This window comes from Neophocaena asiaeorientalis, unplaced genomic scaffold, assembly GCF_003031525.2.
Source record: "Neophocaena asiaeorientalis asiaeorientalis breed wild unplaced genomic scaffold, Neophocaena_asiaeorientalis_V1.1 scaffold429, whole genome shotgun sequence".
NCBI lineage: Eukaryota > Metazoa > Chordata > Mammalia > Artiodactyla > Phocoenidae > Neophocaena > Neophocaena asiaeorientalis.
In genome coordinates, this window is record NW_020173550.1 from 2,394,500 (window position 1) to 2,410,219 (window position 15,720).

Genomic DNA, 15,720 nt, shown 5'->3' on the forward strand with positions numbered 1-15,720 from the left:
TGACTTCTCTCTGGGATACCTTTCCAGAGCCCACATCCTTGGGCAGGGATTTGAAAGATTCTGGGTGGAGTCCCCAGCCCCCCATGTCTTCTCTCCCAAAAGTTTGAAATCCCACCTATTTCCGAGAGTCAAGAACACAGATATCCCTGAGACCTTAACAGTATCAACGACTGCCATTTTGTAGTGCATTTTTGAGCGCAGAGACTTGATCTTTACAAAGATCCTTTTTTTTTTTTTTTACCATTTAGGAAATAGGCTCAATGGTGGAAAGTAACTTGCCCAACGGCACCTGATGGCGAACGATAAATAAGTGCTTAGAGGGCTTCCCTGGTGGCGCAGTGGTTGGGAGTCCGCCTGCCGATGCAGGGGATGCGGGTTCGTGTCCCGGTCCGGGAAGATCCCACATGCCGCGGAGCGGCTGGGCCCGTGAGCCATGGCCGCTGAGCCTGCGCTCCGCAGCGGGAGAGACCACAACAGTGAGAGGCCCGTGTACCACAAAAAGAAAAAAAATGCTTAGATTAATCAGTCTTCTGAGGGCAGCCCTGGGAGGGGACAGGGAATGGATAAAGCTCCTCTAGGAGGAAGGTGTGTATCTGGAAGAAGGTGAGAGGCTCAAAAGAAAAGGCTTACAATATTGTAAATCAGCTATACTCCAATAAAAAGTAATTTTTTAAAAAAAGAGAGAAGGCGAACTTCGCTGCTTCTACAGCTTTCCACGTGGGGTTGCCTTCTTTGTACCTCTTCTGCTAGGTGCTTCATTCCTCCCTCTGAAAATGGGGAGCGCGTCATCCCCCCCCCGCACCCCGCACAGCTTCCCTTCTGCCTCATAGGGCTGAGGTGAGGGTGACAGCAGAGCTGCCCAGAGCGTGGGGGTGGAAAACTTGGGCAGTTATTACTTTTTATTAGAGCTACAGTTAACACGCACCGTCTATCAAAAGGATGGAATAGCTAATGATGGAGGGAAAGGAGGCTTCTTGGGAATAAATAAACACTCAGTGATTATATAGTCATAATTATCATCATCAGTTTTATTGGTGTTGCTGAGTGGGAGAGCTTGCAGTGAAACTGGCCCACAGGAGAAACTCCCCCAAGGCCCTGATGCCTCCCTCCCCGTGCCTAATCACCTCCTCACATTGGCCCTAGCTCCCACCCTAGTTTGGAGGAACAAGAACCACCCAGGGCTAGGATCCCCTCAGGAAGGTCCCGGCCACCATCCATCTCTGGACACAGACATTGTAATGAAGGTGAAAAGTATCCTTGTCTCCTTGGAGCGAAAGGATATGACTGACCCTCTGGACAGCTCAGGAGGAGCAGGGGGTACAGAAAAGGGAATGGACATCCATTCCTCCAGAAGTTAGGGTACCTGGGCTGACTGTGTGCATGTGAGCCTCGGGCCTTTGGTACCTGCTGCAGAACTGCCTCCCCTCCCCCACCTTCGCTGCCTTCCAGAGTCACCTGACCTCAGCATCACAGGCCTCACTTTACCCCCATTCGCTGGAGAGGAGCTCCCCTGTGCCCACTCTAAGCCAACCCAGCTGGGAACGTCTCTCACACGGAGACTCTTGGTCCCGATGACTGTGCTTGGAAAAATCTAAGGGACAAGATGTGAGAGGTCTGCTACTGAGAGCACGGAGGGGCGTGAGGCTGACAGCTGAGGGGGTCACCCTCCTGGGCTTTGGCAGAGTGAGTGAACTCTGCCTGTCACGCCCATTGGTCCTGAGCTGTTGACACAGTCACCCGGTTACACTGAGTTGCTAAGCAGCTCTCTGGACATATGACGACCCACCTCTGGCAGGTGACCAGGCAGGCATACGGTGGGCTCCATTCCCCATGTGCAGAAAGCTGGGCATTCAGGGGGAGAAGTGTCTCCCAACCCTGGCGGGTGCCCTGGGGGGAGTGACAATCACAGCGATGTTTATCTTTCTACTGGGCAGCAGAGTGCCAACATGTCTGGGAGACTCAACCCTCTTTCCCCGGCAACCTCTCCCTGGCACAGCATGAGGGCCCATTCCCCATTTGAGAAAGCAGGAAGGCATTCCCAGGACAGTGTGGCTGGGGGGGTCCCAAGAGATACCTGCTAAGCCAAGAGCGCGTGACTGTGGTTTTAGGAGGTGGAAACCCAAACACATCACCTGTGAGATTCCCTATTGTGAGGAGTGGGCATCTGAGGCTAAAGGGAAGATGTAGGGTACAGGGGCTCTGAGACTGAAGATAGATAAGGAACCCTAATCCACAGACAGAAGGTCGCCCCAAAGATCAACCTTCTCCTCGCCCACAAAGCAGCCTTCTCTGAGCCACCTGGGTATCTCCTAGAGTCCTACAATCAAAAAAAAAAAAAATCTTAGTTCTGTGCCAGACACAGGATTCTAAGCCTTACATATATTAACACATTATAAATCGAATGCATTCAAATCTCATTTTAACCCTCTCACATAGGTAGCATGACTATCCATTTTCCAGATGAGGAAACTGAGATACAAATAGGCGAAGGAATATGGTTGAGACCTCCAAGCTAGTAAGTGGCAGAATCAGGATTGGACAAAGTAGGTTTTATTATTTACTTTACAGAAGGAGAAGCTCAGCTTGGAGAAATCAGTCCACTTGCTTGAAATCTCACACCTAGGGCCGAGGGTGGCAGCGATGACACGTATTTGTCCAGCAGAGGGGGGTGGAGAGGAGACAGACTGCTGAGCTTGTCCTTGGCCCTGCTGGTTGGATTTGACCTGACCAAGGGACAGCCTCCAGTCTCAGCGGGCCCCAAGACAGTGATCTCCAAGAAGGAACACTTGGCCGTGAGTCAGCCTCAGGTGATGGAGACTAGTCACGCTCACCCAGCACCTAAGCGTCATCACCATGAACTCCTGACCCCAGCACTGGCTGACTCTGGGGTGCCTACTCACTCCTCAGAGGGAGGGGAGTAGGGAGGAAGGGGGTCTGAAACTGATGCTGGCCCCCTGCAAGCAGCAGGGACAGACAACACAGCTCTGTGCTGCTCACCATCACCATTGGCTACCTGAGAGCCGTCAATGGGGTGGAAACTTTTTATTTGAAGCAAGTGAATCAGAGCATTGGCCCCAAGTGCACCTGGGCATCCTCCTACCTGGAGGTCCCCACACAGTCTGGGCACAGGGAAGAGACTCCCCGCCCCGTGCCTTCCCTACCAGCCTAACATCTCAGAGCCCTCTATTCCCAGCGTACAGCAGAGGGCAGCAGAAGCTCGGCTGCTCCCACAGGACCCTCCCTCTCTCCCCACTGCGGCACTCAGCTTGCACTGAAAGGCAGTGCTCCTGGGGTGTGCCTCTGTGGTTTGGAGGGGCACCAGGGCCCCCAGGATGCTCTTCAGCCCAGCTCCACTCCTGGCACCTGCCCAGATGCCTCAGGTGCTTGCAGCCACCCTGGCTTGGCCAGCCCTTGGACGCACCCAAAGGAGCCAACACAGCGCAGGGTCCATATCCCAATGGCGGGGCTGAACCAGGGTGTGGTCTGGGGCTGGGGCAGCTACAGGAAAGAAAAGCAGAAAGGCTTTCATCTGGGTGGTCTCCTGTTCACCAGTGAGCTGGATTCAGGATCAGAGAAGGAAACTCCAGTGAGCACTGAGACAGCGCTGGGAAGAAGGCAGGGTCTGCTGGAGCTGTTGTTATTGCTTCGGGCAGAGGGGCTTTGCCCCCAGGAGGTCAAGCTGGTGCCCAGAGGTTGGCACCACCATTCCAATCGTTTTCAGCTGCAGGCTGGGCACACCAGGGGTGAGCAGAGGAGGACAGGTACTCTGTGCCCCTCCAGGAAGAGAGGCAAGGTCATGGAGAGGACCCAGCGCTGAATCTGCATGTGTGCCCATGGAGATGGGAGTGTAGACAGGTGTGTGTGCGTGTAACTGAGGGAGTCTGTCCGTGTCCACGTGTGCGTGCAGAAGGCGGGGAGCGTGGGTGAGTGCACCCGGCAGTATGAAGGATGTGGCCATGGGCTGCAATGCAGAGCATAAGCAGTTAGACAGACACCTGGAGCACCAACAGGAAAGACCAGAGGGTCAGACGGATAAGCTGAAGAACAGGAGGGAGCGGTTCAGCCTCCAGCCCTCCCAGGACGCCTCCGTGGGCCAGAGCATGTGGAAGGCAGCAGAGCAAGGGAGGTGGTGTGGGGTGAACCGGCGTCCACATATGGGAGGGCACCAGGGGCTGGGTTGTCTGGTGCGTATACATGACTTCATGATGATGACCGTGAAAATGAAGTGGCATCCCTGGGCTAGAGTCCACGGTACGGTCCATGCTCACCGGGGGGATGTGTACGTGAGGGCATGTATGCAGGTTGGCTACATGTGTCTTCACACGGGCAAACACGCTGCTCACCCGGAGGCTCCACCCAGCCTCCAGTGCTCCGAGGAACCCAGAGGCCTCGGACCCCCTCTAGGCACTGAGATCCACCACCACATGTCGGTACACAAGTGTCTGTCCCTTGAAGCTGGGGGCCAGGAGCAGCTGGGCGTCCCCAGCAGGCATGTAGCAGAAGGCCCGAGGGGCCTGCACCGCCAGCTCCTGGAACCGCACAAATTTCTGCCGCCCCTCATCCCACTGGTAGATCTGTGTGAAGGAGAAGTCGCTGCCCAGGGCCAGGTAGCGGCGGCCACCCACCAGGAAGGGCTGCAGGGCCAGCGAGCCCCTGGAGGGCAGCGCCTGCACCTCGGAGAAGCGGGTGCCCTCCCAGCGCAGGATCTTGGAGTCGCCGATGTAGCGGCTGAGGCACAGGTAGCTGTCGCGACCTGCGCGGAAGTGTTTCACAGCCTGGGCATCAGGCACCTGGGTCACCTCGCCCTGGGCCACAAACTGCTTCTGGGTGCGACTCCACTGATAGATGATGGGGGCCTGGGAGCTGCTGGACACGATCAGGCGTGGCTTGCCCTCTCCGTCTACAAATTCCAGGTCAGTGTCACGGTGCCAGGCATGCAGGGCCTGCTGGGAGTAGAAGCCGTTCTGGTGCCAGCGGTAGAGGCTGGTGGCCCCCGCCTTGGAGCTGTCAGCCACGGCAAAGTACCAGTCGCCATCGATGCGGAAGGCCTCGAGGTCATTGGGCTTGCGCACGCGCTGAGGGTCGATGTCCTGCAGCTTGGTGAAGCGCGTGGTGTTGGGGTCCCAGTGGTAAATGTAAGAGCCACCAAACAACTGGGCCACCACCACATACAGCTGGCTGTCCACCACCATTGGCTTGCAGTGCACTGCAGAGGGGGCTGCAGGATGGAGGGAAGCGAGTCAGGCAGCGTCAGGGGGCCCGCGAGCCCCTGCCCCACGCCACACCCTCAGAAAAGTGGGTTGGTCCCTTCCAACGGTGGGCGAAGACTAAGTCTCTTTGCTACAGTATTCTCTCCCTGCTGAATATCCACTGGGTGCTCAATGCTTTCTAATTGTCCCACAGCTAATCATCAACCTCAGCATCACCCTCCCTTTGGTCTTGACCCCAAGGTTCAAACATAAGCTGACACTGAGCACAAAGTAGGTGCTGCTAGATATCGACCGATTGTATAACCGTCATGTCCATTGTTGATCTTCTGTTGTGTACAGTCCCTGTGCTAAGTGTGACCACATTGCCTCAATGAATCACGCTGAAATACACCCTATTATTTTGTAATTTCACACAGAAAGTAACTGAGGCTCGGAGTCTTAGTGACTTGCCCAAAGCTACCCCACTGGCGAATGTCGAGGCAGGTGAAGGAGAAAGAGTTTGAACGCAGCCACAGCTGGTGACAAAGCCTAGGTAAACAGAGCTTTGGAGCCTTCTGTATGAAAACACAATCCCCCAAGAGCTCCCACTTGTGAGAGGGCTTTTATGTACAAGAACATCTGCACCACAACCAGGTTGCCCGGACCCCTTCTCAGGCACCGGAGTCGTGTGTGGACACACTCTCGCCTCTCTTGGTGTCCCCAGGCATCGCCTCTCCTCTCCTGCTTGCCAGCACTGCTTCACCACCCTCCTCCTCCTCGTGACCACACCTGTTTCCCAAGGGAAGCCTGTGTTGAGCCTCAGGCTCTGGAAGTCACCACCCTGAGTCCTTTCCACAGCCTTGGTCTGTGCGCCCAGATGCTGATGACTCCCCCAGCTCCTGAGCAGCAGCTTAGACCCTCCTTCCCCCCACACCCACAAGCATCTCAAACTCTGGCATTGCCAAGACTGAGCTCCATATCTACCCCCAAACCTGTGTTCTTGATTTCAATTTGTGGCTCCACCCAGTCACCCCATCCTGAATCCTGAGAGCCATCCCCAACACTGCCGCCCTCTCCCTCACCCACTGCTGACCAGTCCCTAAGTCCTGTCAACCCTGCCTTCTGCTTTCTCATACAGTTTGTGTAAGATTGGTATTATTTCTTCCTTAAATGTTTGATGGAATTCACCATCTGGCCCTGGAGTCTTCTTTGGGAGAAGGGTTTTTTATGTAACGACTTCAGGTTCCTTCATAGATACAGGGCAATTTAAACTTTCTGTTTCCTTTTGTGTCAGTTCAATCCCCCCTTATTCTACCTCTCCATCCACACTGCTGCTGTCCCAGTCCAGGCTCCAGCTGAACCCCTTCTGGTGTGCCCACCTGTCTTGCTTCATGCCTAGCACTCTCCACACTGCTCACAGAGGGAATTTTCCAAAATACGGATTGGATTGATTCATACACTCTGCTCAGAACCTGTCAATGGCCTGGTCCTCATCTCTCTCGGGTCTCGTCTGCCACTCTCCACCTTGAACGTTACGCTGTCATCCTGTGAGCTGCTAACTGTTTACACGTGCATGCTCTCACATGCTAAGCTGTTGCACACCCTCTTGACTTTGCTCATGCTGTTCCCTCTGCCAGAACACCCTTCCCACATTTTTTCTCCTAGCTAAGTCTCCCTCAGCCTTCTAGACTCGGCTTAAACTCGGTGGATCCCAAACTGAGCTCACTGGCCAATCCTATACCTTCCTTAGTTCTCTGGCACCGTCCAGTTACTTAAGCCAGGATCCTGGACATCACTCCTCCCTCTCCCTCATCCTTCAAGATTCAGCTTAGGCATCTACTCCACCAGGAAGCCTTCCTTGATTGCCCAGGGGAGGCCTCTCCTTTGTGCTCCCAGAGCATTATGGTCATATCTTCCTCCTAACACCTACGTATCATCTGGATGTTATGTGTGTATGCGTCAGCCTCCCCCCAAAGACTAGAAAGTTCTTATGTGCAGAGACCATGTTTCATCTATCCTTCTACCTACAGGAACTCAATGAACAGGAACAATGGAGCCCACCCCACCATAAGGACCACCGCAACCAGGCCAGGCGCAGATACCTGGGATTCTATCATAGTCTCGAAGCTGCCTTTCAACATAGTCCCACTTGAGGATGGTGCAGGCGCTGGCTCCTGGCTGGGCCAAAGCCAAATAGAGGTCACTGGAGTAAAGGAAGGGCTCGGCCGACACCGCTGGGAAGGACAGGGTCTGGTACAGCACGAAATCTGCAGGGATGGGTCAGGCGCGGGGTGTGGTGGTTAGGGAGGAGGGTAAGAGCTTTCTGGGTGGTGAGGGTTACTCGACTGGCAAGGCAGGGTGCTGGGAGCTTCCCTGGGGAGGCCCAGCCTGATGCCCGAGGTGGGGCACCTTCTTCCTACCTGTGGTGATGCAGTCGAACTCCCGCAGCGGTAGATCCTGCACCTTGTGCTCTTGGAAGCGCGGCGGGCTGGCGCAGTAGATGGGCGCCACCGTGGTGTTGGTGTGTGTCAGCCACTCCACCAGCCACTTCACCTTGCAGTCACAGTTGAGTGAGTTGCCCCGCAGGTCCCTGGATCATGAGGGTAATGGAGGGGCCTCAGAGAGGGACAGGCTCCCAGCTGCTCTGCCCACCCAGGCCATCTAGGTTTTCAGAAGTAGATATTGTCAAGGCTGCTGTTGGTTGCTCATGTGGCGTCTTTGCGCCAGTTAGGAAAATGTTCCCCTTGGGGTGGGTGCAGCCCCGTGGACGTGTGCTTGGCCAGCAGAGTGAAGGCTGAGTTTCATGCCCTACTTGCCTCCTTGGCCAGGTGCCTTTTGCAGTGTATGACGGGCACAACTCTCTGTTGCATCCCAATTCCTCCAAAGCTTCCACAATCCAGGGCTTTTGTGTTCTTGTAGAAACACTGATCAATGACTGTGGCTATGCTATCGGACTTTAACGCAGATTTAAATCAAACATAGCTTTTAAAAGCACATGTTTTAAAAAACATATATTCATAACGTCTCGTGTGCATTTTAAGAGGGCCCACAGATGCCTTGAAGAACCCCAACTTGAAAGGCTGCCAATCTATATATAACTCAACCTAGCCTTCTCCCCACCCCAAACCCAAACCCTCCCGGCCTGTCAAGACCTTATGATCTTCCCAATTCTGGCTCCCACACCCCTCCCTCCAGGGACGTGTCCCTCTGTGCCATTGTCAAAAGAAGTAGGACTCAGGCCTTACAAGTCACTCAGGATGTCCAGGGGCCGAAAGATGTCTCTAGGCAGCGTCTGCAGGTTATTGTTGGCCAGTGAGCTGCAAGAGAGACCCCTGGGTCATCTGAAGATCGTGACCGAAGCCAAAGGCCACAGGAGACAGGGGGCTTTGGTCTGGTGAACGAGTGTGATGTACTCACAGGTGTGTCAAAGACTTGAGTCCTCTGAAGGTAAACTTGGAAAGTGCCCAGATGTCATTGTTCTCAATGAAGCTGGAGAAAAAGGGAACTTGTCTCAGCCACCAGTCGGGATCCCAGACCCTCGACCAGCTACTTCCCATGCCCCACCTAGATTCCAGCCCATGACCCTAAGACAGGCTTCCATTCTGAATCTGGCGACATTAAGTCTGTGGTGACAGGGCATCCAGGCGGGATGGTTTAGGCAGAGGGATGGATGAAATGACCTTCTGCTTGGGTCCTGCAGTCAGAGGATTCAAGGGCTCTCACCCCCTCACCTCCCCCCAGCCCTCCTCACTCCCCCTCCCCCTCAGCCCTCCTCCCTTCCACTTCCCAATTCCCCTTTCCTTCCCACGCACAGGTACTGCAGGTGAGACAGTCCTGTGAAGGCATTGTCTCCAATCAGTGTAAACTTGTTGGAATTGAGTAACCTGCAGAGACAAAGGTGGATTAGAGCTTCCAACGGCACTGCCTCGCCAGCCCCCAGCGGGCTGCCTCATCCCCGGGCCATGCCTCCCACTCTTGGGACCCCAGCAGAGAACCCCAGAGCAGCCTGGGCGGCAGGTCCAGGCAGGAGCCTGCTCTGGTCCCAGAAGCTCCCAGGGTCCTTATTTGCTCCTAGGGTAAGAACAGCCAGGGGCGGACCTTTCCTGTCAAGCTGGGTGCTTCCCCATGGCTCTGTCTCCCACCCTCACCGCAGCTCTCTCCAGTCCCTCCCAGATGGATGGCAAGTTTGAGGATAACCACATATATTCTCTCCTGCAACTGGGGCTTCAAACATAAACAGCCCCTTTTAGAATTCCAGACCCTCCCGTCTTCCCTCCCTTTCAGTCCCCCAGCCTTTTCTTCAGAACCTGATCCCTGGGGTCACTTGTCTCTAAGATGAGCTCTCTCCCCTGCAGTGTCCACCCTCTGGCACCAGCCTAAGTTATTGCACCCAATTCTTTGGGATCTGCAGCGGAGGAAAGTCCATTCCTAACTGGGCCCCAAATACCCCCTTCTTTGTTTTTGTGGGCAACCTCCATCTTCCTTCCCCAAAACTGCTGGTCCCTGCAACCCTCCTGACTCCCCACTGCTTCACTGTTTGTGGCTCTCCCATTGGAGAGAAAGTAAGGGACGCCTGCCTCTTAACCTCCAAAGGCTACTCACAACCTCTCCCCTCTCCCCAGTCCAGGATCTGCCCCTTCCCCTGCCCGCCCCCACCCCTCCCCGGCCTCCTTCAGCAAGGCTCTGTCCGTACAGGAACTGCAGCAGTGGCAGGTGGGAAAATGCTCCATCGTGGATCTCTGAAAAGGCAGCATTCACCAGCGTCCTGCAGGGGACACCTGAGTCAGTACCAAGGGGAGTATGCAGGGACTCTGCTGGGGTGGCACGAGGTGGACAGGGCAATGGTTTCTGCATACCCTCGCCCTGGAAACTCCCCATGTCACCTGGCTCCTCCCCCAGCTTGAGGCTGTCTTTCCCTTCTCACAAGCTCACTGCCTGCCTTCCTCATCATCCTCCCCTACTGCCTCTCTGAGCACTAAGGACCTCAGCCCAAAGAAGGTTCCATTACCCACACCTTCTCCATCATCCAGACACCCACCGTGTGCTGTTGAGGGATGGGGCACTGGGATGGGGATGGTGGATTAGCATCTTGCTCTCAGGGACCACACAGCCTGTCTAGCTCCTGAGGCCGCTTGCTGCAAGTGACAGGCTGGCTGGCCCCGTGCAGAGTGGCTGGAGAGACCAGTGGCAGGCATCTGCCCGTGCCAGGGCGCTGTGGGAGTGAGTGTATCTCACTTCCACCCCTCCCCCTGCTGCCACCCTTCCCCCACAAGAAACCTTCTGTCCTTGGTGTGATGTCACAGGCAGGGGCCCCCATGCTCATGTAAACAACTCCCTCCCTCCAAGTCCAGAGCCCTGCGCACAGTAGGTCTCATTGATGCTGATGGTGGTGATGATTCGTTCTTGGCCGTAAACACCAGCTTTCCCAGCCACGGCTGCTGAGCCCGCACGACTGCAGAGCTCCCAGCCAGGGCTGATGCCTGAATCTGCAGTCCCGAGGACCCCCTGGAGCCCTCCTGGTCCCCACACTTTGTAGAGGTGGAGCAGGGGTTCTCCCCACCCACTCCCAGAGCAGGTTTTTGCCTTCCTCCCCTCTCAGGCTCTCCCACCCCACCCCACCCCACCCCAGACGAGAGCACTCACAGAGAGATGACCTCGGAGGGCAGGTTCCTGGGCACTGCCTTAGAGTCCACGCAGAAGGCGGTGTCCCTGGTGCAGGAGCAGCTGGGTGGGCACGGGGGCGTCTTGGGGGGCCTCTTGGCGCCGACTTGCAGCATTAGGCAGAGGCCCAGCGTGGACAGCGCCAGCAACCCGAGCCCCGAGCCCAGCCTGGCCCGCAGCCCCGCCATGCTGCCTGCGAGCTCCCGCCCCACCGCTCTCGGCCACCCCGCGCGGGCGCCACAGGCAGCCGCTGCCGCAGCTAGGGCCCCAGCTGCCCGCTGCGGAGAGCGACTCCTCGGGCCCTCGGGCGCCGGCGGCCGTCCCCTCCCCTGCTCGTTCACGCGAGCCGAGCCCTCGGAGAGATGCAGAGATGTGCGGAGCCCGGGGCGAGCCGAGGGCTGACCGGCTGGGAGTACGCGGATTGCGGCGGGCGGCGGGGGCGCGCTGGGCGGAGCGGGGAGTCCCGGGCGGGGAGTAGCCACTGAAAGGAGTGGTTGCGGCCCTGGCCGCTGCACACCCTGCGGGCGGTCTCTGGGGCCATCTGCTCGTGGCTGTGCGTGAGTGCGTGTGTGCGAGGTCTCCTTGTGCATCCTGCACGCGTGCACACCTGTCTCTGCACGGGCACAGGCACAGGCACATATTCCTCCGGGCAGGCATTTCTGCGCTATGTATAGATCCATGAACCTCTGTGTACCTGTGCGTATGTCTTGGCGCTCAGCGGCCTCTAAGCAGAGTTCATGGGCATGTCACGTGTCCTAAGTGACATGTGTGTATCTGTGTTCACTTCTCCACAGGCTACTAAACAGAATGTGCCTTTGTGTCTGTGGGAGCTGAAAGGGGAAATATCACTGGAGTTGGAATGGGAATGTGTGGAATTCCAGAACATTCCTCACTAAATAACCACAGCCTGTTGGAGCTGGAAACGGCCTTGGACATTTCCAGTCCAGCCCTTTGTTTAACAAACGAGGAGACTGAAGCCCGCATCAAGAGGAAAGTAGCCCAGCTTGATATCACATCTACTACGTGTTGTGTACTCTACTTACTTAATTGCCTCAACAACCTTCTGAGGTCTTTGAGATTAATCCCCTTCTACAGATAAGAAAAGTGAGGCCCGTAGTACCCGAAGAAGAAAGTGACAGAGCAGGGATTTAAATCCACCTGCCCAGCTCCAAAGTCCACAGCCATTCTTCTACACCAGGGGTTTTCAAAGTCTGGTCCAGGGAGCCCAGAGGCTGTATTTGAGAACCTTCCAGGGAGTCTTTGAGGTCCAAACAGTTTTCCTAACAATGTTAAGACATTATTTGCCCTTTTCACTTTCATGCTCTTATAGAAGTACCCTGGAATTTTCCAGAGGTACCTTCTATTCAACTGAATTAACACAATTAAAGAAATTTCCAAAAATGTAAAACAATGACAGTCTGCTCCCTAATATTTTTGCTTTGTAAAATAGTTAATCTCATAAAAAATTTTATGTTATGTATGTTATAACATAGAATGGGTTTATTATTGCTATTTTAATGAATTCATATTTTAAAATTTCTCAGTAAATATCAATGTGGTAAATATCAATAGGTATAACTCACATAAACAAAAGCACTTTGGGGTCCTCGCTACTTCTGTAAGAGTGTTAAGGGGTCCTGCAGCCAAAAAGTTTGAGAACTGCTGCTCTATACTACGTTATTTCCCAGGGGTGTGGAGGGGGTGTTTGACTGCCCCAAGAGCTCACAGGTACAGTCAGTTGGCTGGGCTGCCAGTCCAGTGCTCTTTCCATTAGTCCAGGAAACTGAGGTCGCTAGGTATAAGATGCTTCCCCAGCTGTCCCCAGCCTCTGCTAGCAGGGGATTCTCTGGTCTGAGCTTAAGTCCATGTTCTCCCAGCCAGGGATGCCCCTGACCTTGGATGCTCACTTGCTACTGCCCATCCAGCTGCCCGTGTTGCCCTCTCCATGCCAGCTTGTGGGAAGACAAGCAGTGGGGGGTGGGGAGAGTGGCTAGGGCAGCTGGGCAACCATCCCCCCCACCCCCGTCCCTGGCACGGCTCTGCCCAGCACACAAAGGGCAGAGTGAATCTTGTTCATCCCCTGCGGCTGAGGGGCTGGAAGGAGGAAAAGGGGAGGCGCAAACAGGAGTGGCTGCCATGGGGTTCTCCATCACCCACATTCTCAGAGAGGTTTAACTCAGAGACAGACAGAAAGGGGGAGTCTGGGTCCTATTCTTTCCTCTCTGTCTTTTTAAAGATTTATTGATTTATTTATTTTTATCTTTGGCTGCGTTGGGTCTTAGTTGCGGCACACGGGATCGTCGTTGAGGCATGCGGGATCTTTCGTTGTGGCGCGCGGGCTTCTCTCTAGTTGTGGCGTGCAGGTTTTCTCTTCTCTAGTGTGGCACACAGGCTCCAGGGCTCGTGGGCTCTGTAGTTTGCGGCACATGGGCTCTCTAGTTGAGGCGCACGAGCTCAGTAGTTGTGGCACAGGCTTAGTTGCCCCGTGGCATGTGGGATCTTAGTTCCCTGACCAGGGATCGAACCCGCGTTCCCTGCATTGAAAGGCGGATTCTTTACCACTGGACCACCAGGGAAGTCCCTGGTCCTACCCTTTTTTTCTTTTTCTTTTTCTTTTTTTAAAGAATACTCTCCAGCCCTAAAGCTCCACAAATTTTGCTTCCAATTTCTGACCATTTAAAAAAATTATTTATTTATTTGGCTGTGTCGGGTCTCAGTTGCGGCATGCGGGATCTTCGTTGTGGCATTCGGAATCTTTTGTTGGGAAGGAATCTTTCCCTGTGATGGGCGGGCTCTTCGGTGCAGCGCAAGGGCTTCTCTCTAGTTATGGCATGAGGGCTCCAGAGTGCATGGGCTCAGTAGTTGCAGCACGCAGGCCCGGCATGTGGGATCTTAGTTCCCCAACCAGGGGTCGAACCTGTGTCCCCTGCATTGGAAGGCGGATTCTTAACCACTGGACCACCAGGGAAGTCTCCGTCTGGGTCCTATTCTTAGCTACTGAGAAGAGGTGCCCTGGCGGTGAAGTAGATGATGATAGTCATGAAGATTGGACTTTCACATCGTGATGTCATTGGATCCTCACAACAGCTCGGAGAGGGGGACGGGACAGGCTGTATTAGACCCATCTCGCAGACGAACACACTAAAGCCAAGAAAAGCAGAATGACTTATTCAAAGTCCCAGAGCTGAGCTGGCCAGTGAAGCACTGAGGACATACTGAAGGCATAAACTATGGACCCCTCACCAGGAGCCCCCCCACGTTTGGTGACAGTCTTATTATCATTGAATAGAGTTACATGTTGGCTGCCTGCATGCTCCTTGCCCTGAGGGAAGCCTCAGGAAAGCACGGTCTCAGGGCTGGTCCCAGGGCCGGCAGGCTTTTTGGGAAGAAAGACACCCAAAAAAACCCATGTAGCTGATGGGTACAGCAGTGCCTGCTAAGTGGTAGATGAAAGTGCATCAGGAAGGCTGGGCGATCTTGGAGGAGGGAGGGGGCGCCATAGGCTGGGGTGGTGAGCACAGATGAGGCGTCATTGGTTCTTGCCTGGCCTTTTAGGGTCGGTGGTATTCAGAGAAGTAAAGAGGCGTTGAAGGTGCGTTTTCCAGGAAGGAGAAATGGCCTAAGTAAAGGCCAAAAATGTGAAAAGCCTGCAGCAGAGGGCTGGTGTGGGGGACGAGGTGACAGCCATGCATGCCCAGCGAAAGGTCCTGCCCCCATTCCTGAGAAGGAAGACAGGAAATCTCCACCAGGTCAGTGCCAGCATCTGAACTTCCCTTATGAAACTTGAGATCACCCTTCCTTCCCCAACCTCCAAATAGGCAAAAACAAGTTAAAAAAGAAAGAAGAAAGAAAAAAACAAAGTTGTAAGAACCACAGTCTAAGGGCAGCCTGCAGGGGAGACTGAGGACCCAAGAGAGCAGAGGCTTCTTTCCAAGGAAGAGATCCCTTTCCCAGCAGTCAGGGATGATGGCAAGCCCTAAGCACAGCACCTGCTCAGAACAAGCCCCACAGCTGGACTATGCGCCCCCTGCCCCAGATGCCCACAGGGACCCCCGAGATGCTTGCCCTTCTCCTTGGTTCTCCCGCTGGCCCGCTGCCCGCCTGGCTCAGGTCCAGTATTCGTGAGTCAGCCAATCAGTCCCAGTGTTGCCAGGACAACCGGGGGCGGGAGTGGGGGCCCTGGGGCGGGCTGTCTCCTGCATCTGGCACCTGCGCGCAGCTGAAGCTGCGCACAGTTGAGAGAGGATGCTTCTTCCCCCTTTCTCCCTGGAGCCCCTCCCCCTCTTTCACTCCTCCTAGGACACTTGCTGCTAGAGGCTTAGGCAAATATTTAAAGTGGCAGCTGGGGGGTGAGTAGGGTGGGGGAAACAAACACTTCTGTCCCTCTCTCCTTCACTGAGCTTCCCGGGGCTCTCAGCTCAGATGCCGTGCCATTGTGCAACCTGGAGGCTGAAGGCTCTCCAGCTGGAGAGGGGGTTCTTGTGGGGACACGGGAGCCTGCAAGGGCTGGAGAGTTGGGGGCGAGCTCATGACTGAAGGGCAGGGCCAAGGTGCGAGGGGGCCCCAGCAAGGGACAGGAATTGGGGTGAAGTGTTGGAGTTCAAGTACAAGGAGGACAGGGGGTGAGGCCAAGAGAGGAGTGAGGTGTGGGGTTCTGACTTAACACTCGCGTGAAAGTTTAGAGGTGGAGGCGCTGTAGGGACCACCTGGCCCAGCAAGTGGAGGGAGCCCAAGAGAAAGGATGCAGCCATTAGTCGATGTGGTTTAGTACAACAAAACAACGAGATGGCTTTGGGCAAAGAGGCAGGAAAGAGGTAGAGAGGAGAAGATCCAGAAATTGGTTCATATCTGGGTGAGTAGCATTCTCAGG

General features: G+C 55.0%; 1 protein-coding gene across 1 annotated transcript; it reads right to left on the reverse strand.

The window, feature by feature from the left end:
• Window positions 1-2,591: 2,591 nt before the first annotated feature.
• Window positions 2,592-11,038, reverse strand: LGI3 (leucine rich repeat LGI family member 3). The gene is made up of 8 exons (XM_024747747.1): window positions 10,833-11,038; window positions 9,883-9,954; window positions 9,002-9,073; window positions 8,607-8,678; window positions 8,435-8,506; window positions 7,610-7,779; window positions 7,292-7,456; window positions 2,592-5,218 (listed from the first exon to the last, which is right to left on the reverse strand). Exons 1-8 carry the CDS (start codon window positions 11,036-11,038, stop codon window positions 4,401-4,403), a joined length of 1,647 nt encoding a protein of 548 aa, XP_024603515.1. The 3' UTR covers window positions 2,592-4,400.
• Between the last annotated feature and the right edge of the window lie 4,682 nt (window positions 11,039-15,720).

Coding starts and splice junctions, on each gene's coding strand:
- LGI3 (XM_024747747.1), bottom strand. CDS start 11,038: ATGGCGGGGCTGCGGGCCAGGCTGGGCTCGGGGCTCGGGTTGCTGGCG. Junction 8,507..8,606: donor CTCAAGTCTTTGACACACCT/GTGAGTACATCA, acceptor TCTCTCTTGCAG/CTCACTGGCCAACAATAACC. Junction 7,457..7,609: donor GTTCGACTGCATCACCACAG/GTAGGAAGAAGG, acceptor CCATCCCTGCAG/ATTTCGTGCTGTACCAGACC.